This window comes from Pseudonaja textilis, chromosome 1 (genome assembly GCF_049901715.1).
Source record: "Pseudonaja textilis isolate UNSWEBS1 chromosome 1, rPseTex1.2, whole genome shotgun sequence".
NCBI lineage: Eukaryota > Metazoa > Chordata > Lepidosauria > Squamata > Elapidae > Pseudonaja > Pseudonaja textilis.
Genome location: NC_141990.1, coordinates 62,048,206 through 62,073,903, shown reverse-complemented (window position 1 = coordinate 62,073,903; position 25,698 = coordinate 62,048,206). Strand labels below are relative to the sequence as shown.

Genomic DNA, 25,698 nt, shown 5'->3' with positions numbered 1-25,698 from the left:
GCTTGCCAATTTCAGTTTTACAGTATGGAGCAGATTTGAAAGTGAGAAATGCAATTGATGTGTATCAGAGAGTCTACTCTTTTTGGTTCAGGACAAAACAAGTACAAAAACATACAAAACACTTGCTAAACCAGTTCTTGAATACAGCTCATCTCTCTGGACTCGAACGAGTCCAGAAATATTTCACGAGAAAAGTCTTCCACTCCTCTACTCGCAACAGAATGCCCTATGCCTCCAGAGTCGAAATTTTAGGCTTAGATAATGTAGAACTATGCCGCCTTCAGTCTGACCTAAGTGTAGTACATAAAATTATCAATTTCAATGTCCTACCCGTCAATGACTACTTCAGCTTCAACCTCAACAATACAGAAGCACACAATAGATACAAACTCAGGGTAAATCGCACAAAACCTGATTGCAGGAAATACGATTTCAGCAACAGAGTGGTCAGCGCGTGGGATACTCTACCTGACTTTGTGATTTCTTCCACTAACCCCAAACACTGTAACCTCAGACTGTCTACTGTTGACCTCACCCCATTCCTAAGAAGTCTGTAAGGGGAGTGCATAAGTGCACCAACGTGCCTACCATCTTAATGTTCCCTTTTATTTGTATCTATTTCATGTATTAATAGTCATGTTTACACTTATATATATATTATCAAATGCATGCTTGACTAAATAAATAAATAAAACAAACAAACAAACATATGTGTCAACCCTTTTCCATAATACTCAGCAAAAATATTTACCCAAAGAAAAATAAAGTGCAACTCGCAAGTGATATATTTTAAAATATTTAACAAATAAGTTTTGTTTCTCAAAATGTGCTTTTTGCACAGTAGTGTTGCACTGTAGGCTTTTTTTTAATGTACATCTGTTACATATAATATCTGTATAGTTATCATTGCTGTTAATTGAAGCAGATTAAAATTACTGGGTGTTTTCTTTTTCTGGCTTATCTATCCTCATTATTGATTACTAAAAGGCCATAATGTGGGGCAGTGGTTAGAGTGCAGTACTACAAGCTACTTCTGCAGCCAGCTGTCTACAATTTGGCAGTTCAAATCCCTCCAGGCTCCAGGTTGACTCAGCCTTATATCTTTCCAAGGTGGGTAAAATGAGGACCCAAATTGTTGGGGGCAATATGCTGATTCTGTAAACCACTTAGAGAAGGCTGTAATGCATTATAAAGTGGTATATAAGTCCAAGTGCTATTGCTATAACTCATGTCTAGTAAGTTCTTACAGATTTACATTTTATGGCTGATTTGACTTCTTATAGTCTTGAATCTTGCCTGAATTGTTATATTCCTCAACACTGAAGGCAAACAGGCTTCTGTGCTGATCTGTGAAAACACTTCCATATATCTGAAAACAATCAGAGGGAAATTTGCAGCCTCCTTTGAATATACAAACCTTTCTGTATATAGTTGACAGAAGCATCAGCTTTTGGGAGAAAAGTCATTAAGTATCACCACAGAAAACTTGCTTGGTACCTTCAAACTCTGGATATTTTAATCAAAAAGGAAGTGGATGCTGGGATGCGTCAAATGGATCACATACACTTTTTAAAAAATGAAAGTGGGTAGCTACCATCCAGTGCATTGCATGAAAGTTGGTCTACCTGCCAAGAAAAAGACATTTAAAAAGCAGGGATCATAGAATGCATGTGATGGAAGCTACTAAATCCTACTAAATCTCCCTGATGAATGACTCCCAACTTTCATTTGAAATCCTGTAATGCAGTGGCCCCCAAACTTTTTTGTGCCATGGCCTGGTACCGGCATCACAAAATGATCCGCGGCCCGGTACCAGCATCAGCATGCATGACAAGGCAAGGCGAGCCGAGCGACCGGCCAGCCAGCCGTCCCCCGCTTCTCCCTGCCACCTTCAACTCCTCCTTTGTACCCTTTTTGTGCTTTTTTGTGCTTTCTTAATCTCCTCTGCCATCGGGACGGCTCTTCGTTCGAAGCCGCCCCTCCTTCGATGAAACTAAGGCGCGATGATTCCTTCAGGACCCAAACGCCGCTTTCCAACCGGAAAGCACCAGCTAAGCATCTGATCAGCTCCCCGCCCTGACCTCAACTAACACCCCCCCTTTCTCTCTTTCCTCTCCCCCCCACCTCCCCTCCAGATCTTCGCCAGCGACCCCTCCCTGCATGGAAGCCTCAGCTGGTGCTTTCGGGCTCTTCCTCGCCCCCCCTGCATGAGATCCTCCGAGCTGCAGGCTAAAGGCGGCAGGGCTCCTCTGGGATGATCGCGCAGGCACCTGACAGCTGGGGGGGAGGGGGGAGAAGAGACCCAGGGAGTGATGTGGGTCCACTTTCCTCCCCATGGAGAACTTTTTTGCATCTGGCACGGGTAGTTCGGCGAGAGGCGGCAGCTCTATAACCCCAAAGGCAGCTCTCGCCCGGCATCAGTGCGTGTGCACGCCCACACACAGAACACCCACTCAAACACCCACTCACTATCCCCACAGCACGAGAATAACAGGAATAATAGTCTTCTCCCCCCCACTCCTCCTGCCACTAGCCTTGCAATTGCAACTTGTGTCCCCACTCCTTGGCTTGGTTTTTCCTGCAACTGACTCCCCCCTCACACTTTTGAAAGAGCGAGAGCAGCCTGAGGAGTCGTTGAAGAGTGCCCCGTTGGGGGCGGGGGGAGAGAGAGAAAGGCCTATTATTACATGAGCCTTTTAAACTCGTGAGAATGGGCTTCCCGGGCAAAAAACGTTTATTTACATCTGGGCGGCCAGGAATCATTTGCAAAACCGCTTCGCCTTCTCCAGTCCTCTTTGCAAAGCACTGCCACGGCTCTTCCTTTTTGCCTTTCCCTTCCCGAGGCAACGCGGGACTGGAGCCACGTGGAGCCGCGCTGGGCAGTAGCAACTCCTGACTCAGGGGGCCTCTGAGGGGAGGGGAAGGAAGAGAAGAAAGGGGGAGAAAGGGTGGGGCAGGGCTGATTCCCCCCCAAAATCAGAATTCCGAAGAATATCATGTCTGTTGAAACAAAATGGCGGCACCCAGCAAACCGGTGGCCCGGTAGAAAATGATCCACGAACTGGTACCGGTCTGGGGCCCGGTGGTTGGGGACCCCTGCTGTAATGAAGATTAGTTCTCTATTCTTTCCCTGTTGCCAGAAATTCCTCCTAATTGATTGGTAGTGATTATCTGGAAGAGAGGAGGAAAAATATAGGAATTTGCATGTTTGGTTAAACCAGAGTTTTATTACTGATTAGATCTCACAGCTACCAGTTTGTGAATTGGATGTATTGCCAACCATTTTGCTTGCAGCATGCTCTAAACAGTCCATATATTTCCCTTTCTCCCCTATGCCAGAAAAAGCTGTACACCTACTACTTTGATTGATTTGACAAAAGTGAGGATGGTTTTTGTAAAAAATGTGCCATAAAGTTTGAGTATTTGTGTCGTGGTATATAAACCAAGTAGCTGATGTAGACAGATTTGTAGATTTGCTGGTAACAAATAACCTACACTAGTCCTTCTCCAGTTAGAGAATATATAGCCCTTGAGCTATAAAGTTCCCAGGCAACGTGGCTGTAACCAGGTAGCAGCAGGTTGGGGAAATCTGGTTTTTATTTTCACCCTGAAGAAACTCTTAATTTGATAATCATAATAATAGCTTCTAAAAGATTTAACTGTTCAGATAACTCCACTAAACAGCATGAGATGGAGGATCTCTGGAAGTTGTAAATTCCGCCTATTTTGTACACCGTAAGTATAATATTTGTGTCTGCTACTCAGCAATGACTTCATATATGGGATCTGTTTGCACTGTATAGAATTTGATTCCAAAGAGTTGATTTTGCTTGAAGATTGTGTAACACAAACATATTTTATCTTTCTATTCACTTGTTCCTTTTTCCCCTTCAGCTAACTGTTCACCACCATGCCAGAATGGAGGGATGTGCCTGCGCCCCCAGTTGTGTGTCTGTAAGCCAGGTACAAAAGGAAGTGTTTGTGAGGATGCCACCAAGCAAGAGACTGTTTCACCTGGGGGATCAAGTCCAGCTACTCCACCCTGGCCTATCCCTCAGCGGTCAGTTCAGCAGATGTTTTCAAAGAAGGTGCAGGTCCAGCAGAAATCGAATCCCATGGCTCAGATGACATTCACTCTCAAGCAGAAACCTTCTGGATTACCTCAGCAGGCACAGCCGCAGTAAGCCTTTTCATTACTGTATGCGTGTGAGCATGTTTTAAATTTGCTTTATGAGCTACATGGGACTGCAGCTTATAAGACAAATTTATGAGTGTCGTCAGCTTCCTTCATAAGCTGTTACATAGAGAACTTTCTCTAAACTTTTGAGCATTTTCATAAGGCCAACATTTTTCTATAATTAAAGGTTAGGACATTTTTTTAAAAAGTCAACAGGCCTGATTCTTTTTGTATATTACAACAATGAAAAGTAATGTTGGTAGGGATAAGTGTGCCTTTGAAAACTTGTTGAATTGTATCAATGAATTTGGTTTGGTGGCATTTTGTGGATCATGGGGTTATATCAGTGATAGCCCAATGGACAGCCATGGCACTCAGAGAGGGCAGAATAGTTTTGAATAAAGTACTAATGGTTGGATTCAAATTTGGTTGCCTTGAGAGCTGGAAAACCAGGAGTAACCTAGGACCTTGAATGAAGTGTCTGCTATAATAAAAATAAAGCGGATTTTTATACGTTCATTGATATAAATGCTGCAGAGGAATCTCAAAAAGAAAACATTGTCTAGATCAATGGTCACCCATATTCTTCAGCATGCTTGTATATAAATATGTAAATGAATGTCCCCATTCATAGTTAGTTGATATAGACATAGATGTAGACCTAGACATATGGATATAGATGTGCATGCACACCTTCTCCACCCCAAAAGCAATCTGAGCTATATCATGATTTCTGTAGAGGAAAATTAATGCCTTGTGTAACTAAGGTATCTTTCGTCAGTCATGTTAAAGCAACTAACATTGCTTCAGAAGAAAGTCAAAATGTCTTCTGCCAGTGATTTTGCCATAGATATTACCAGAACAAGAAAAGGGGGTTCAGGCTAGGGCCTTTAAGAAAATTATTGTCATCTAGAACTCCTTCAGGAAGGACTGGAACAGAAAATAAGGACCGATAACTGGCCATACTAGAGACCCACTTTTTAAATGCAGGAAGTGAACAGAGTTACTGACTTCTTTTGCACTCACCAACACTTACGTTGTTTTTTAAATCTTTGCTTCTGGAGTCTACATTATACCACCTTACAATTTAAAAGAAGTCTTAATGTGATCCTTTATCATTTTCTCCAGATGACGTAATATGTCAAATGTGTTACCGCTGTTTTTCATTGAAATGATGTGAGGCATGGCAGTACTAGGCATCCACAATAACATTTTTATAATAATCATTCTCAACCAACTCCCCCACATACTTGCCCGGAAGCAGTAGTTCTTGCCTTTTCCCTAAAAGCCTAAGAAGGACAAAAGTTTCATATCACATTCAGGAATGAATTCCATGTTTAAGACCATTACTAGTCAAGGAATCTGGTTAATATAGAAGCTGGCAGTTTTGTAGGTCCCAAGCAAAGCTATTGTTATCAAGAATCAGTACATTTCTGGGGACAGAGTGCTGGCCTCTTAAGAATGATGGTATTTTGTTTCAATTTAGCCTATTTCTTGGGAAATCACTTGTTAGGATGGTATTCCATGACTATCCTGTATTGCGTAGGGCTTGGATTAAATGGTATACAAGACAATTTCTATCTCTGGAGTTCATTTATTTGTTTAAAATATGGCTACTCATCATAAAACCAGAACTCTCAGTAGCTCATTGTAAAGATATGTGAGAATTACCTTGTGAGACAGAAGGAAGAGCCACAGACTGGACAATTCTGTCCATAGAAGGGGATGGGAAACATTTCAGAAGAGACTAGTTTCACAGAGAATAAAAGGAGAGGAGGGGAGAAATACTTTGAGTCTTGCAAGGTTTATGTTAGCCCTTTGATGTAGTCCAGACAGGAACCACAACTATGAGTACTAGTTCTATCATTATTGAAAGGTTATATTAATTGAATCTTCTGAAATGCTTCCCATGCAGTCTGTGGCTCTTCCTCTTGTCTTAAAAAGCCCTTCCTTCCTTCCTTCCTTCCTTCCTTCCTTCCTTCCTTCCTTCCCCTTCCTTCCCCCCTTCCTCCCTCCTTCCCTTACTTATTTACTTACTTATTTAATATTTTTTAATTTATTTTTTGTCAATTGCTTGCAAGATAATAGGTATAAGTAAAAACATAGTTATGAATACATGGATACATATAAGAATTTTTTTTTAAAAAAGAAAAGAAGCAATAGGACAGGGACGGTAGGCATGTTGGTGCGCTTATGCATGCCCCCTGCAGGCCTCTTAGGAAGGGGTGAGGTCAATAGTAGAATCTAAGGTTAAAGTTTTTGGGGTTTGGGGAAGAAACCACAGAGTCAGTTAGAGTATTCCAAACATTGACCACTCTGTTGCTGAAGTCATATTTCCTGCAATCAAGTTTGGTGCGATTAACCTTGAGTTTGTATCTATTGTGTGCTCTTGTGTTGTTATGGTTGGAGCTGAAGTATTCATTGACAGGTAGGACATTGCAATGTATGATTTTATATACTATATTTAGATCGGACCAAAGACGGCTTAGATCTAGGTTTTCTAGGTCTAGAATTTTGAGTCTTTATTATTTATTATTATTATTTTATTATTTTTACAAATAATTCAAGGTGGGGAACATATCCAACACAACTTCTTCCTCCTATTTTTCCCATAACAGTAACCTGTGAGGTGAGTTGGTCTGAAAGAAAGTAACCAGCCCAAGGTCACCCAGCTGATTTACATGGTTTAGGTGGCACTTAAACTCACTGTTTCTGGGTTTCTGGCCTGTTGCCTTAACTACTAGGCCAACCTAGCTAAACCACTAGATCTAGCTTGATCACTAGACCAAAAATACTATTATATTTACAACCATAGGAATAAACAAAAAACAACAAAGCAGAAACAGAAAACTGGCATCACAACCAAACTTCTCCAATGTACTCCACAACACTTATCCTCCAACTCTGGTTTTACCCCATTCCCACAGTTCAGTGTTTTCCAGAAGGTTGAAAGGATGAAGGCCTCTTAAAGCTCAAGAGGAGATATTTCTATAGGGCAAAGGCTGCCACAGAAAAGGAATACTTCCTTGGTCTCTTTTGCCATCAAGGAAATTTTGCCTTGATGTCATCTTAAGTAGGGTTAATCAGATTCAAGAAAGGGAGTATGAGATCTAATTGTCAGTGTGAATACAGTGGGTAATTTAAAAGGCTACAGACAGTCCTCTACCTACTATTGTAATTGGGACCAGAATTTGCCTTGATAGCAAAATTTAAGGGAAGGGATCTGCAAGAATCACAGAGGATTGGGAAGTGTGGGGTGGAAGCACAGCAATGAAAAGGACATGATTGATTTGTCATTGTCAAGAATTAATACTGTCTCTAAGACAATTAGTTAATCTTTGTGCTTTGTTCAAATTCATCTTCCTGTATTAAAAATATTTCTTTATATGTGCTGTTATCAAAGCACAGCATAATTGGAGGAAATTGACTGCTTTAGAAAAATGGTAAAAGTTCATATATACAAAGTAGTGCTTTATATATAAACCATAGTGTTTCTTCTATGTAGGTTGTTCAGTTATTGCAGTCCCTGTTATTGCATATAAAAATTTAAAAGTTGGACATATGTAAATAGGATTGCATTTATAAGTAAATGTTTTATATCTTTTGTGATTATGAATAGGCAACATGTGGCCTTCAGATGTTGGATTCCAATTTCTAATATCCCCAGCTGCTTTGCAGTATGAGATTGATGTGAGTTACATTCTACACGCCTGCCATTTCGGTCCTTTCATATCTGAATGGTTTCCCAGTGACACCCTATATAGCCTACATACATTTAAAGTAGCTTGGTAACTGACTAAGAAATTCTGGGAGTTGAAGTTCACACATCTTACAATTTCCAAGGCTGAGAAATACTCAGAGAATGTACCTGGATTTTAAGTAGTTTTTCTGCAAACTGGAGAGCTCATGTTTATGGAACAGGACGTGATTTGGCACAATGACTTTATTTTATATTCTCCTAAACTATTCCCCCATCCTGTGCCATCTATTGCAAAGTCCCTCAGTCTCCTAAAGGACTGTTGAGAGAGAACAAAATTAAGTGAAAACTGTTTCTTCTTCTCCTCCCATGTGTACCAGCCTCCATTTGTAGAATCTCTGGGCCCGATACTCTGACCTAGCAGGATGGATAGATGAGAATCGGTTCGAATTGATTGTGGAAACCCAAATTGCCAACCTATGCAAGGCTGAGTTGAAACCCTTTTTTATGTGAGTTAGCTGACTCACTCTGTGCTGTAGCTGAGTCTATCTGATCATTTTACTTGATAGCTAACTGGTATAGTGAACAATACTTAAATTGATCAGAAGTTAGCAAGTGTATTCATAAGCGGGACACAAGGAATTTGAGATTCAAAATGTGGAAAGAATGCAAAAAGGGATTCAGTCAGCACTGCTTGAAGAGTTCTCATTCAAATAAATTCAGAGTATTGAAGTTCAGATTACCTTTAATCTGCCTGGCTAAAATAGAACAAGGGATTCTTCCTAGCTTTTCAACAATACTTTGTGCAAACAGCCCTTTTTCAAATGTTCAGAAATCAAAATAGCTATTTTTAAAGAAAGCCTCAGAGAACCCTATCTTTTATCTTGAATTGTAGACATTTGCAAGAAAGAGCTCTGAAACACCACTAATACCCTTTTTGTCCACTGAGACATATAAGCTTCTAGACCCAAGATTGTTGTATGCTTGCCTATAGAGCTCTCTGCTTAGCATAACCTCTTTGATGCCTTTAATTGAAAATGCAAAAACAGTCTTATTTAACTTTATGTGAAACTGAACTATTGTTTTATTATTCTGTTCTTTCTAATTTGATGGCAGACTTTTCTTTTGAACACATGACATTTTTGGCCTCTTTTCAAAGGGATTCCTTGCTAGGCTGTATGCTATAATAAACTTTATTGTAATCCTATCACATATATTATGCAGTGTTCATATGATACTCTTTTTAATTAATAGTGTTTCTTTTGGCCCTGTGAATTGAAATAATATTATCTTAATGTATTTGCAAGGAGAAAAAAATGTAAAGTATATTGGGTCTAGTAATTGAAAATATATAATATTCAGTGAAAGGATAAATCTTCTCTAGAGTTTTGAAAATACAAAGCTAATGCAGTGTTTTTACTGTTATGCTGTTGAGCAGTAGGTGGCAAACTTCACTTTTCCTTTTCCTTGTATTTATTTTCAAACTACAGATAGCCAGAATTTCAAGAGACTTATTTGAGTTCTCTGCAAGATGTCATTTCTTGGCAGAAAGAATTTGATTGACTTCTTTTTGTTGCTCAACCGGAATTTTGAGTACATAGGCTTTTTCTACTTCCAGAAGGTAGAATAAATTGAATAAATGCATAAACTGGATTGGATTGAACAAAAAATATTACTAATAATGCCAGTACATTGCAAATGAGTAAGTATCTGCCAAATACCATTCTATTTAATTTGTGCCATGGGGCTGTGTCATATACATCTTTCCTAGTTGTGAATCAGTTCCAGTTTATCACACTGTCAACCCTGAAGCTGACCTGACTGGAGCCATCTTGGATCTTCAGTGTTGCCACACTGGAGCTGAGGGATAGGGAGTGGGGGGATTAAAGATAGCTGGGGTTTGTAGCCAAAATAAAATATTTTCTCTTGGGACATTCTCACACCTGGATCATACAAGGAGGAGTGAGGTCATTAGGTGACCAGACAGCATTTTGATTAGACCATGTGACTGATGGATTGGAGTTGAGAGAAAACTCTCTCTTTTAATTAGGTGAAAACTGTGGGAACCTTCAAAGTCGCCTTCCACCAGATTTGTGCCAATATGATATCTCCAATAAAACTGTTCTTTGAGGAATTCGTCTGCCTCAGAGTTTTGCTTGCTATGGGTCTATTACTTGGAACCCTGACACACACTTCACTTGCCACAAACAAAATACTTAGCTGAAGGAAATGAAAAGAAGGAAATACTGGCTTAAATCCTTTCCTAAGGAAAAATACCAGTTACAAGGAAAGATGGCATCTGTGAATATCACTTCTTTGCTTCTTCCTGTGAGAACCAGAGATCAATGAATCGGTGTGAGAAGGTTTCTTCCATGTCATTCATAAATACTCATCCCTAGCGTAGTATTGCTCTAAGAAGAATGGACCGAAAAGAATAATTTCATGTCTGCAGGGTTCTATAATGGAATGTATGAATGCCTTTCCTTGGGGAAATACTTCCCAGGAAACAATTGGTCAAGAGAGGCAGGAGCCCACAGTCACTTAATGGCCAGAGAAAGAAAATACCCATTTTAATGAATCAAGAAGTTAAAAGTAGAAATGGGAAGTTTGTGCCTTCAGACTTGCAAGATTCTGTCAATCTACCCTTACAGTAAAGTAGAATTAATTCAGCTTGTCACATTTGTTGGTTTATCTGGGAGGGTGACAAGGCACAAGATCAAGGTCAATGCTTCTATATTGAAAAGGCATTTTTGTGCTATTTTGAGCTGGAGAACAGATGAAAACTATAATAAAAGTTCTCAGTGCTCTCACCTGCACCCTCTTGTATCCCCCCCCCCAGATATTAATGTGACCTCTTAGTTGTAAGATGTTTTTTTTATCCCTGATTAGCCGAGAGTTAGCCTGGCATGTTTTACAGTGTACCCAATTGGTTTCTAAGAAGTTGGAGTAATATTTTGAGCTGTAAATGACATATCAAAGACTTTTTTCCAACTAAATGATCTTGTCCTGCAGCTGACTGAGATCATTAGCAAAGTGACTTCTCATAAGCTTGCCTTCTAATCTTTGACAGGTGGGGTCCTGGAGATATCTATGTGGTATGCCCCAAATATGGCTTGTTCAATTGGTGTCATCCTTGTATATTTCTGCTTCTGAGAAAAGTTTCATTTGACCTTTAAGCAGCTGATTATTTCATTTGTTCTGGATGAAAAGTTTCTCCTGATGCTCTACTTAGCATGGTCTCAGGCTCTAGGCTTCTGGTTGTTGTTGTTTTTTTCCTTGGAGAATTTACACACGGCACTTTTTCCATTCCTGAATCCCTGCAAACTCTTTTGAAGCCAACCGATGCTGTCATCTTTACCACTGTAGATCTTGGAAAGCAAGAAAAAGGCAAGGAATGAGACCCAAGCCCTAAGTGATTATTGTTGAAGAATAGCTGCAAAACCACCAAGCCACTCTTCCTTCGTTGCATTTAAAAACCTATTTTTACCTGTGATGGTGAAAGGTAGCATGCTTGTTGGTACTTATGCAGTCAGGCATTCCTCTCAGCAGCTGTAACCATAGTGACACGTTGAAGTGGCTGGAATTGGGAGGGAGGAGTGTAAATTCTAAAGTAGGCTTACAGAAAGACACCAGGGTCAAAATAGTAAAAATTGCCTTAGAGGAGAAGAGGTGGTTCTGAAAGAACAAAAATCCCAGCATCCTCAGCCATGCATTAAAAAACTCCTTGAAAAAAATCCCTTCCCAATGAACAACATGGCACCCTTTGAAACTGGATGATTGCCCTAAAAGAAAAGGGGTGGGAGGCAGAATTCTTGTCAATTTTCCCTCAGCTTCTATTCCCTGTCTATCACCAAGGGAGCAGATGCAAGAATCTGCAAAGAGACCAAACAATCCAACTTAAACCCTGTTGCATTTGAAAGTGAAACCTGCATGGTTCTTGTGAAATCTTAAACCTAAATGGTTCTTGTGAAGTATGAACTGTGAAGCTGGCCAAGGCACTTTTCCCCTTTAAGGACCTGGCCATCGAATGCTAGGTGAATTGAAATGGCGAAGTTGGGTGGGAAGAGAGAGAGCATGCAAGCTCTACAGAGCCTCATTTCTGCAGATGGAAGCAATGGTAGCTTTTAAAACATTCTTAATGTCTAAGAAATAGTTTCGTAGAGAGAAAGCTACACAATGAAAGAAAAGGCTGTAGTATTCAGCTGTATCCTTTTGATCCAACCCTGGCAATATTTTATTTTCTTTGGATTTTTCTGGGCATATATTTTACTTTATTTGGATGGAAATATTTTGCACCGTATAGAAACATATTTCTTTTCTGTTTCCCTAGCCTTTTTGTTTGTGTCACATAAATGCTGTAGCTGTTTCCCTTGCAAATGTGCTTTTGCTTCTTCCTATCCCTGTGGAACCTCCAGATTCCACTTACACCCTCTCCCCTTCTCTGCTTCAGTCCAGCCCAGTCCCTAACTCTTCCTTTGTATATAGCAGCTGTCCCCAATTTAATAGTATTTGCCAAAATGTTGACATATCTGGCCAATAGCAACACACATATACCCTACAAGGGATTCCAAGCACACAAGCCCAAAGCCTAGGAGAAAAAGGATTTTTAAAATTTTAATTTAAAGTTATATTCAGTGGTGAATTTCATTTGAGATACAATAAATAGCAATATATAAAAATAGGAATATTAATTCCCCATTGGACAGAACAAGGAGAAATATCACTTGGATGGCCATCTAAGAGACAAATAAGTTATTAAGAACTCTATTCCTGAGGCTTTGGTTATACCTGTGAATATCTGTGGGGACAGTTTGCTAAGTGCATGGAGGTGAAACAGAGCTGTGAATTTGAAATCTCTTTATCTACTGGGGCAGCCGAAGGATTAGATGATGGACTGCTGTTGTAAAATATTTCTTCCTACTAGAATTACTGTATTAAAAAAAGGTCTTAACTAGCATCACCAGTGTGACTTACAGAGAAGAGCAATAAAAACTGATTTTTGCTTGTTGAGATCCATCCAAAAACAAATTGTGACAGGTTTAAAGATTTGGATCCAACTTGAGACTCTTACAAAGTTAGGGAAGGTTTTAGCCCGTGTTTCATTGTGGGAGTCTACTTATCTTGGTTTATGTAGAATCTAGAAAATGGAGTGGGCAGGGTTTCTATGCAAAAGCTTTTTGAAGCTATGACCATGTTTTGTATCGAGTTTGATGAACCTCAAAGTTTATGAAATATTATATTTTTTAATAAAAGGAAAGGGGGAAGTTAATCAACATAATAAACATAGCATACATATCAATTATATTTGATTGAAATCAAATGATGGTTAAAACAAGCTGCTATTGATTTTTCACAAAGTGTTGGGAAGTCTTTTGCCAGTTGAGAAGCAATACAAACTGTCAAGTTCACTTTTATTTTAGCTTTGGTGGGCTTTGTAGGGAATTCCTAGAGAACGCCTGTTAAATGTTTCTTGCACTACAAGTGAAGTTCAAAGGCAAACCTTCTTTTTGATGCTGAAAGGGGCAAATTGCTGAAAGTTACTATATAATTTTTGCCAAGTTGTTTGACTTATTATGAATGTTACTGTGGTTTTCTCCTTTCATTAATAGTCCCAGTGTTTTAAATTAGGGATTTTATATTTTAAATTAGGGATGACTCACAAAGGATTTTATATCTGATCTAATATCCTGTGTAATATGCAATGTAATATAGCTGAAATCCATGTCATTGGTTTGTTTTAAATATCTTGATCAACTTCTTTGTAAAATCTTTTCTAGTTATTTTAGTTAGTATATAAGCACTTAGATTTTATCTATATCTACTGACAAATTTTAACTATCAAGATAAAGAACATATTCGAGAATTCACTACAATACTCCTATTCATTCTTTTTCTTTCATATGGAAAACACTGAGCTTGCCTGAACTTTAGATGAATGCCCAATTGTGTGACCTGTATTCTGTTGTAAATTTCTCATTGAAGGAATAATACAAAATTCTGTACAGAATATTGTTACGATTGTTAGATTTTATGCTCAAAGCATCTTTTTATTTTCAAGATGCTTTCACTTACTGTTTTGTTTAGATGTCAGCAGCATATGTTTTGCATGGTATCTGGTTTTGCTTTCACATATTATTGTATATGGAATAATCTGCAGGAATGTGTAGAAATAGGATTTGGTTCAGAAAATTGTTTGTGAAATGAAGTTTGCAGAACTTTGCATTGAGCACATATCCTGCCATATTTGGTCAGATCTGTTGACAATAAAATTATGTGCTTTTTTATTGTGTTGACAATAAAATTATGTGCGTTGTACAAATTGTTTATTTGTTTTTTAGATTATCAAATGATAAAATATTATCTAATTTAATGCACATTTTTCTACCAAACCTCCTGAATTTGCTTTGTTGCATAGACCTGCTACAAATTCAGCTGTCACTAATTCCAAATTCTATGTTGAAAGTCTTCTTGGCTGTAGTTAGACATTAATTAGTTCTGGGTATGAATTGACTGTCTTTAAAAATGAGAATGCCATTTCATGGGCGGTTAGTTCTTTGATATCTTCAACAGCCAGATTTTCCTTAAAAAAATTTCTTTAAAAAAATTCATCTCACATGTATTTTCCCACATTTCATATATCTACACTTTATGATCTGTACTTCTGTTTAAAAGAATGAATACGCTTATACATGTGCAAAATAGTAAATTATTTTTATATATACATAAAATCCATTTTTAAGCTCTTGTTGCCATCTGGAGTGCCTAGGCTGCACTAGATCCCCTCATATAATGTTCAGTTTACAAATACTTAGCCTTGCTTTATTGCCCTTTTGTTCATTAGGGCCTTGCTGTTTTGAAAACAAACATCCTATTTAACACTCTAAAACACGTTCTTACGTTTTAAAAAATAATACTATAGTCCATGTGTATATACCAGGGCCACTCCAGGTTTGTTAAATTCCTTTTCACTAATGTGATATAAGATTCCCTTTTCCAATATTTTTTCCAATATTTTTCAGCAGGACTGTTTCAGTGTACTGTATTTTAATACTTTTAAAATGAATTCTGGTCATGTTGTACCATTATGAGGAGATTATATAATCTTTGTTCAGCAACAAAAGGAGCATGATGTATAATCCAGAACCAGCCCTTTAATTATACACAATCTATTTTGTGCTATGAATGCCATGTATTTTGCCATATTCTTTGCAAGACCCCCTATGCTAAATGGTGTTTCATGTTGTCTCTGATGTAGTTGTTTACTGTGAAAATGAAAGAAGATGCCAGGAGTGGAGTTAACCATCAACTATCTCTGGCTGCCCACAAACTAATGACCACATTGTTATACAATACATTTGTCCCCAAGGGGTCATGCTGCGGTATCAGTTTGTTATAGTGATGATTTGTAATAAACTTGCTGGGGAGTAAATTGGATAGCAGATGTGGAACGTAAAATACTTTTGTATTTCTGGATAGAAGATTAACTAAATTTACAAATCCTGAAGCAGAAGTATGTAAAAATCAGCTATTTTACTACAGGAACAGATGGGAGGGAGTAATATTGCTTTGACTTTAGTGTTGTTTGTATAATTCTTCTGGGGAACTTTACGGAAAAATATGGAAAAAAATAAACTTTCTAAATGGTATGCTGATATAACTGAAGTTTGAATTAGAAATCGTCTATATGTAAGGAAAGACATCTGAGAACCAGCAATGTATTCTAATTTGTTCAACTCCAATCCTGTCAACATTTCATAGTCCTAGAATGTCTGGGGCCTGCAAATTGAACGAGGTTGTCAGTGTTTCTTTTTCTTCCTTGACAAACTGTGGTTGTATGATTTGGATTATATTGTCCTCATGGGCCATTATGCTAATATTGTATTACTACTAGTTTTTGCTCTTATTGGATTTAATCCAGTATTGACTGCCTTGGAATTGGGCTGCTACAATTGATGTAATAAATTATAGTATGCCACCTCCTCTTCTGCATCAGAGATTGGAGCATAAATTTGGATGATTATCATATTAAAGGGTTGATTGCAAAATGTAATTAGTACTCTTGGAAGAAATATCCATCTGGTTCAGTTCCAAGCCAGGAGAAAGGAACTGGATACAAAATGGAGGCTGATTGGAAAGAGGGCCCATTTATTGATGAAGCAAAGCCACCAAGCATGCATGATTCTGGGCAGCTGACCACATGGAGTTGAGAGTGAGGAGGTTTTATACCTACTCTTGGGCTTTGCACTTGAGCTTCCTGTTCCTATACAAGAGCATGTATTCTATGGGTTGTTGTAGGGGTTATGTAGGAATCATAGCTGGCTCTATATGTTGTCTGAGCTAAATTTGGTTGAAGTTTGGAGGGTGATGCAATGTCCTTAGGAGATTGTGCAAGGTAGTGAGCTCTGCTGCTAAATGGTAGTGGGTTAATCCTATTATGTCCTGAAGGGTCATGTCTTAATCCCGTCATCCTGGAGCTGAAGGTCTTTGGTTTTGTAGATAAGATGGTCCAGTCTTTCTTAAAGGGGAACAAAATATCTGCTTGGGGCAGTGAACTGGGGCTCTGAATTTCTGTCTCCTTTAATACTTTTTTAATTTCTCTTTTAGGGGAAATATTTTATCCTGCCTTTTTAAATATTAAATATTTAAATATTTCTCAAAATATTTTATTCTTCTAGGTGGGGGTGGGTGCTACCTTCCAAAGTATTATTCAATTGTTGACTTCCTTGTGCCCAAGTAATATTGCAATATTACTTTGCAATATTCCCCTGATACTATTATTTGTTTTTTGTGGCCTGATAAGTAAATAACAGATTTTTTCTGACCGAAAATATACAATTCTAGTCTCTTTCAATTTGCTGATGCCTGAGATGCCATGTACAATTTATTCATTCATCTTGTATTGTGTTGAGCTTTTCCAAGTACATGTTTGGGGGTCATGTTGGATTCACAGCTCCTGTTCAAAGAGGTGGTAACAGCTTTAGCCAAAAGGGCTATTGCCCAAGTACTTGTAGTGTGCCACTTGTACCTTTAGTTGGACCAGGTGGGCCTTCAAACAATCATTCATTATAAAGCTCATAAATTATAAAGCTCATAAATGAATTATTATAGCATACTTTACATGAAGCTATACATGGATGGCCACTTGGAAGCTATAGCTTGTCAGTGGTGGGCATACTTTCTTATGCCCAAGGATCTCCCTAGCTCCACAAGATCACTGGTTACCAATTAGCTTTTAGGTATAAATTAAGGTAGTGGTTATCTTTACAAAGCTCTTTGTGATATGGACCTGATTATTTGAGGAACTATCCATCCCTGGTTCTTTCTGCTTGTCTGGTGTGATCGGGCATTATGTACATGCCCATCAGTCAAGCCATGTTATGCTGTGGAACCTGGGAAGTGTTCTCTATCATAGTGACTACTCTCTGAAGATCCAGATGGGTCCCATCCTGATGATGTTTAGGAAGCTATTTTAAAACTGTCTATTCTCCCAGGATCTGGGACAGAGTAATGATTGAGCCTCTGCTGGATGCATATTTGGTTATATGTTGGTGCTGTTTTTCTCCTTTGTAATTTTTCACTTTTTTATTATAAGCCTCCATGTTTCCACTGTAATTCAGTCTTAGCAGCTTCAGATTTTATTTTCTGAGTTATCCAAAAGGTTTTAATTAGCTGTGTCATGAACACTATTAGTATTCCAAAAGATTCTTGGCTATTCCTCATCAGGATGAGTGCCAAACAACCTGAGAGGACCATGATTCATCATTATATTGTCAGTTTTACCTTGTCTATTCATGTAATCTCCTTGGTAAAATAAAGAGGTGGTTTATCGTTGTTTGCAATTGATCATCCATCTCCAGCATCTTCCTATATTGCTGTTACCCAATATAGTACAGATGTCTGCTTCTTTAACTGGGATGACTTCCACCCCTTGAGTAATCTTGCTAGAAGAATATATATTTGATCTAAACTCCTGGAATATTCTGCTCATTCCTCCCAGGGGCAACCACTGCATGAACCATAGTGAGGAACATACAAACTTAAGAGGGAATTTTTTTAAAAAAACCTAGGTCTGAATTAGTTTATCCTTACATAGTTCCCTAAATGGGGTTTTGTCCAGCTACTGTATTAAAGATCTGAAGAAGCTGCTTTATTTTATAGGCCTGGTAGAAAAATAAGATTGTGCAAAATGAAAGTACACTAATAGATAATGTTTTTAAAGCCATTGATATGGCTTGGTGACACATAGATTCACCATTGTATCTTTCTAGAGAGGTTTTTCAGCTGTTGGAAAGACCTAATGGTTCACTGTGGTTCACTTTGAAGCAAGATTTATGGACTCAGGGGTGTTTCACTGTGAGTTCCATCATCTGAAATGAGGGAATCTCTCTTAAGTAGTGATTTGCTGTGGAGTTTTCTGTTTCCAAAATGGCTTGCCTGTTTATTGTTTTTTTTTTAGGTGTTGTGACCTCTGTCATTTAGTCTCAATCTTGCTTGATTATATTTAGTTTCACTTTTTATTGTGTTTTATTAAAATGGTATAGGCATTTTGAACTGAAGAGCAATATAGAAAAGTTTAGCTTAAGATTTATATACTTTTTTTAACGCCAAAAGTATGTTGGTGAAGGAGAAAACTTCCTGCTTTTTTGGCTGATTTAATTTTTTTGACAAGTTTCAACTAAAATGGCTTTAAAAATCTTACCACTTTATGACTCATCTAGGAGGGGATACAAGCTGTAATCTATATAGACATGAAAGTGAATGGGGTTGGTTTTTTTTTGAGGTTTTCCTAAACAGATGTTGAGGAACTTTAGTAAATAGATTTATTTTATGTTGTTCAACCTATCTTATTAAGATGTTGAGTATATCTTCATTTTGCCTGATGTTTAGCCATTCTTGACAAGCAGATATAGGTATTGAAATATATAATCTTGACCTACAGGTGAAACTCAAAAAATTAGAATATGTGCAAAAGTTCATTTATTTCAGTAATGCAACTTAAAAGGTGAACCTACACCTTTTACACCATGCAAAGCAAGATAGTTCAAGCCGTGATTTGTCATAATTGAGGTGATTATGGCTTACAGCTCATGAAAACTCCAAATCCACAATCTCAGAAAATTAGAATATTGTGAAAAGGTTCAATATTCTAGGCTCAAAGTGTCCCATTCTAATCAGCTAATTAAGCCATAACACCTGCAAAGGGTTCCTGAGCCTTTAAATAGTCTCTCAGTCAGGTTCAGTAGGAATCACAATCATGGGAAAGACTGCTGACCTGACAGTTGTGCAGAAAACCATCATTGACACCCTCCATAAGGAGGGAAAGCCTCAAAAGGTAATTGTAAACGAAGTTGGATGTTCCCAAAGTGCTGTATCAAAGCACATTAATAGAACATTATGTGGAAGGGAAAAGTGTGGAAGAAAAAGGTGCACAAGCAGCAGGGATGACCTCAGCCTGGAGAGGATTGTCAGGAAAAGGCCATTCAAAACTGTTGGGGACATTCACAAGGAGTGGACTGAGGCTGGAGATAGTGCATCAAGAGCCACCACACACAGACGGATCCTGGACATGAACTTTAAATGTCGTATTCCTCTTGTCAAGCCACTCTTGAACAACAAATGTCAGAAGCGTCTTACCTGGGCTAAAGAAAAACAGAACTGGTCTGTTGCTCAGTGGTCCAAAGTCCTCTTTTCTGATGAGAGCAACTTTTTCATCTCATTTGGAAACCAAGGACCCAGAGTCTGGAGGAAGAATAGAGAGGCACACACTGCAAGATGATTGAAGTCCAGTGTGAAGTTTCCACAGTCTGTGTTGATTTGGGGAGCCATGTCCAGGGTCAATGCAGCCATCTACCAGGAAATTTTGGAGCACTTCATGCTTCCTTCCGCAGACGAGCTTTATGGGGATGCCGACTTCATTTTCCAGCAGGACTTGGCACCTGCCCACACTGCCAAAAGCACCAAAACCTGGTTCAATGACCGTGGGATTACTGTGCTTGATTGGCCAGCAAACTTGCCTGACCTGAACCCCATAGAGAATCTATGGGGCATTGCCAAGAGAAAGGTGAGAGACATGAGAGCGAAGAATGCAGAAGAGCTGAAGGCCTCTATTGAAGCATCCTGGTCTTCCATAACACCTCAGCAGTACCACAGGTTGATAGCTTCCATGCCACGCCGCATTGAGGCAGTAATTGCTGCAAAAGGGGCCCAAACCAAGTACTGAGTACATATGCATGCTTATACTTTTCAGAGGTCCGATATTGTTCTATGTACAATCCTTGTTTTATTGATTGCATGTAATATTCTAATTTTCTGAGATTGTGGATTTGGGGTTTTCATGAGCTGTAAGCCATAATCATCACAATTATGACAAATCATGGCTTGAACTATCTTGCTTTGCATGTAATGAGTCCATCTCATATATTAGTTTCACCTTTTAAGTTGCATTACTGAAATAAATGAACTTTTGCACGATATTCTAATTTTCCGAGTTTCACCTGTATTTCTTTTGTGCAACAACTAGAGAAGTTTATATTATACAAGTGTTATAAGATTGCTGCAAGGAGAAAGTAGGAAACAATAAAAAAAATTTACATTGCTGAAATAATCATTTTTTCCTGAATATGCAATTCCTATTATAAACTGCAGATAGATTAAAGCTGTGATAATCTTGTGTAATAATTGCTCTTAAAAATAGACATTTACATTGTGCTTTTCTTTATGAAGCAAATATGTATTTGCAGATCAATAATGATTTTTCTGCCAGTCCAGGTAACTGACCTTTCTTAGCATTGAAATGATAGATGGTGAGATGTAGTAGGCAAATTGTCAGACTAGGAGTAGGTAAATAAATTCACCTTCACTTCAAGGAAATACATTGGGTGACATTGGGGACGCCACTCTCATTTAGCCAACTGACAGAGTTGCTGCTATGGGGCAAATATGAAGAACAAGCTCCATTGAGTTATTGGAGTAAAGTCAAGTGATAACTCTAACTTTAACAAATATATTGTTGCAGTTAGTGCCATGGGGACTTACATGTAGTATTGACGAATCTATTTATGGTTTATTTTTAACTATAGTTTGTGGATTTTGTAGAGGGTTAAGACAGCCTTTTCCTATCTGGTTCCATGTGCTGATTAACATCAATATAGTTCACTTTGTATCAGTTCAATGCTGGCCAAGAATTTAGGGGCAATATTTGTGTGGTTCAGCTTTCACATGGTGGACAATCAGATCCCTCTGTTGTTGTCTCATCCCCACTAATATTTTAGTGGTGGGTTAGTAAGAATTTCCATGCCACCATCATGATATAATAGTAGCTGTTGGTATGCCTGATTGTTTAATTTATATTAATGAAGCTCTATTACCCCATTAAAATGGAGTAAATAATTTTGCTGAACTAGATCATAATTTCGAGTTTGTTTTATTATATTAAGGTGACATCATTATTGACAGTTATTTTTAACTTTGTGGAGACAAAACAATTGGGAATCAAAAATAGTTTTTTATATACAAAGAAATTATGTTCAGTTGAAGAAGGCACAGTTAGTGCCTTTACTAGTCTTAGTCTTGTGGTATTGTTTTAATTTAGACTTATTGGGGGCTCAGTGTGTATGTGCCTCTGCTTTTTTCTTCTTGATCGATGGGCAGTAACTGCTGCTTAAGATGATAATTTAAACTAGGCTAATATATTTGGGAATTCAAGCATGTACTGCTTTGAAGTCTGTAGGAGTGGGAGGAACAAAGAAAGCCTAGACCAGACACCCAATAATGAAGCATGTTAAATCAAAAGAATTAAACTCAAAGTTTAAGGATGCAATTTCAGACACCTTATTGCCTCTCTCATACATATATGTGTGTGTGTGTGTGTGTGTGTGTGTGTACACACACACACACACACACACACTCACACACACACATATATATACACACACACACACATTTACACAGACACATACATCAAGTATTTTTTCAAGCCATTCCATTTTTCTGCCTTTGCAGAAATAATTTTTCTTCCCTCCCAGAGAAAGATTATCATCTTATGTTTTTTTATATAGAAAAATCAAGCCATTAAATAAATGCCAACTGTAGCTTTAATGTGTTTCCATCTGTGTTTTTTAGTGGAATTGTTTTGTTGACTCTTGACAGTTGGACAGATCTGAAGTGTATTGTTAAATAAATATGGAATATTTAATTATATCAACAGAAATCCAGACCGCTTGTTTAGAGCAGTTTAGACTAAATTGTCTAAGAACTGGACATACCCATGGAATTTTTGCTTTTCATTTATTTATTTTTGAGTGACTGGTTTTTGAAATGCTTCAAATTTGGCAACATCGTGGGAGGTGTCCTATTTACAGGTGCTCTTGGTTAGACTCTGTGTGTGTGTTTGTGTGAGTGTGTATGTATGTGTATTTGAAGTACAAGTTTCTTTAGTTTCTAGCCAGACAAATAAAAAAATACAAACAAAATGCATTTGTAGAAGACACTAGAGATTTTCTAAACAGCCAGAGGAATGATTTATAGACTTTACATTTACCTAATGCAAATAAGAAAACAACATATTCCTAGACTTCTGGTATGCAGTCTGGGTTTTTGGTCCAGACCACTTAAAAAAAATATAGGCAAAGTAGTTTTGGAATAAGAATGCCAAGTTCTTCCAGACATTGTTGGTTCAAGCCTGCGTCTGAAATAGCTTATAGTTGCTTCTTGCAAGCTGATATTGGACTGAAGTTACACTTATTTTTACAGCAGAACAGCTAGATTATTTTTCACATATTTTATCTGTGTTGATCCCAAGATTGAGGCCAAGGATACAGTATTTCTTGGCTAGATTTATTTGTACATCCCTTCATTAAAGTGTGACAAATTTGGGGGAAAACAGGCTGTATATCATTTAGTTTCCTAAGTAAGATTAAAGCAGAGGTGGTATTTAGCAGGTTCTGACCAGTTCTGGAGAACTGGTAGTGGAAATTTTGAGTAGTTTGGAGAACCAGCAAATACCACCTCTGACTGGAGATTTTACAGTATTCTTCCCCTGCCACGCCCACCAAGCCATGCCCAAAGAACCGGTAGTAAAAAAAATTTGAATCCCACCACTGGATTAAAGGTTAACAACTGTAATATTTGTATGCTTTACAAACCCAGGACATCAGCAGCTTATTGACAAGCAGCAAACTCCTAGGTTGGATACCAAAAATAACAAGTTGCTCATATGGGAATTGAATTAGATAAGTTCTACACTAGAGCCCCTTCTATAAGTGAAGTTAATTGGTTATTAGTATAAGTTAATACCTGGTCCAAAACATAGTTCTACTGCATGGGCACATAATGGGCAATGTCATATTTCTTTTGTTTAAAATGCACATAGGACATACATCTGTGAGTGCAAGATGAACAGGAAGTACTAGAGAAGCCTGGTGTTTGCAGCTTACCAGTTGCTACTGTGTATATATAGGTTTTCTTATCTGAGAATATGTACTTTTTTACACTATAATTTCTTATGCACGTAAACTTTCATGCTTTTTTGGAAACAATCACTTTTTACAAAGAAACTACCAGTTTCTTGGTGACTTGATCACTTTCTACTTTACAGGTATTCCTTGCTTACTTACCATTTGGTAACCATTCATTCTCATGATGGTGATGAAAAAAAAATACAGCTAATGTATGACCATTTACAACCTTTGCAACCTCCCTCAGTTACATGATCAAAAAATCAGTATGTATTATCCTATGCCTAACTTGTGTTTTTATTTTCCTCCCACCCACCTACCTCTACCTGCAGAGCAGAGAGATTGGAGAGGAAGGCACTGTAAGAGAGTAAGCTGTTTCCTCTTCTTTACATTGAAAGCAGTGTGATCATGCTGGCAACCTGGGCTACTCTAAGTTGTTTGCAAACTTACAGTACTCTCTTGAAATGTCTTCCTCTTTGAGGGGGAGGGAGAAAAAAAAGGTAAGATTTTGCAAGCAATCTAGTCTTTGCTTGACCCTTCCCAGCTGCAGATAAAATTTGCTTTTGATGTGTAGAAGAGCTAAGCACCTCCTCGCCCCTCATATAAAGGCACTGGAGAGGAAGGGATTACAGAGAATACTGTGAGCTGTTTGTGTAGACTGCCTGCAGCTTTTAGTCCTGGGCTGTGGGGCATTTGCATTGCTTTAGATGAGTACAAGTCAGTAGGCAGACACTGAGCATTCCAGAGGAGTGGTTAGGAAACAAACAAAAGCAGATGTGAAACTGATTAGTCTTGCCCTTTTTCAGCCAGAATCTGCAGTTGTAGTTTAGTGACCACTTTGCTTTGGGGTTGAGTTGTCAATCCCAATTAGGATTGTTAAGCAAGAACTACCTGTATTTCAGAAGCTACGTTTTTCCTATGAACCCGATCTTAGTCCCTTCTATATTCAGTTTCATAATACTTATTTAAAAATTCCCTTTTCTCGGTAGAGTGTCCCACAAGTGAAACTGATGGTACCACTTATTGTCTTTTGCTTGTTGTCTTTGGCAGCGCATAGAAGCCACAATTCCTCAAAAGAACTGTCTTAAACAGACAGACTTTGTGTGTATTTTGAAGAAAAACAGTCAAGAAGAATTGGGTAAAACATGAACTGTGCATTCTGAAATGCTTCAACGCTCATACAGAGCCAACCTTTGGACAGAATAGGATATGCATACACAGGCAGAGAAAATGACTCTCAGTCAACTTTTTCTCTACCTCTATGCCTTCAAGAGTTTTCCACTGTTATTTGGTGTATTTGTAGGTCTTACATGAGGCCTTAACTGTGGTGTCCTTCGTATCATGTGTTTGCCTATAGTTTTCACTGGCAACAATTGTTCTTTCCACATCATCAATTCAAAATCTTATTAGAGCATTTCAACAAAAAAAACCCAGTTTCCCACATATTTAGCCATTCTGGCTAGAGTTGCTGGGAGCTGTAAATTAGAAACAGTTGCCCTAGATGATACAGTCAGGACTGAGTACTTGTTCATGAAAAACTTTAATAAGATCCTCATTCGTTCTTCAAAATTTGAAATTTTCAGAAAAATGGATTAAAAATCATTTGATTTGGGGGAAAATATTCAGAACTAACTTTTACTGACTTGACTAGCTGCTGGTTTTAATTACTTAGGACTTCAAGCTTAATTTTATTTTTTTGCTAAGTAAAATTTTTGGATCAGTCTGTTGTACAAGTGGATTCTTACATACTTAGTAGCCATTGTGTAAACAGTATCTAGGTTGCTGGTCACTTTACCTCTCAGAAGAGTCAGTTTTTCTCCCCCTTATAATATAATGTGTAAGAGAAAGCAAGGAAGGAGTGAATGTGTATATCTAAAGGTCACATTTGAAAGGAGAAGTACTGGTCAGAGTTCTTGTGTTATCATCTTCAAATATCCCTTAATATATCCTATTAATCAAACGTTAGAGAAGCTTGTTTCTTGATTTATCATTTCTAGTCCTGTTTGGTTCTGGAGACACTTAGAATCTATATTTACATTTTCTTAAGATAAACATGAACCTTTGAAACATTAGATATAATCAAAAAGTTTAAAGAAACTTAGAAATCTAAATAATAAAATACAAATAGTCCACAAATTATGACCACATTTGCAACTGGAATTTTCATCACAAGTCAGCGCAGTTGTGTAATGTGAGTCATCATGTGATCAGACCTGATTTTACCACCATTTTTACCATGGTTGTTAAGCGAATCCTACTTCCTGAATTTACTTTACTTGATGGAAGATGGCTGGAAAGGCCACACATTGCAATTACATAACCTTTCGATGCTGTAATTGTGATAAATGTAAGCCGGTTGCCAAATGCCT

General features: G+C 38.0%; 1 protein-coding gene across 2 annotated transcripts in view; it reads left to right on the top strand.

Moving 5' to 3' along the window:
- The window catches only part of LTBP1 (latent transforming growth factor beta binding protein 1), a 224,820-nt gene that overhangs the window by 27,456 nt on the left and 171,666 nt on the right, over positions 1-25,698 (top strand). For both annotated transcript variants that reach the window (XM_026695526.2, XM_026695525.2), the window contains exon 3: positions 3,895-4,180. In XM_026695526.2, the coding sequence (XP_026551311.2) occupies positions 3,895-4,180 (286 nt within the window). The remainder of the gene's footprint in view (positions 1-3,894; positions 4,181-25,698) is intronic.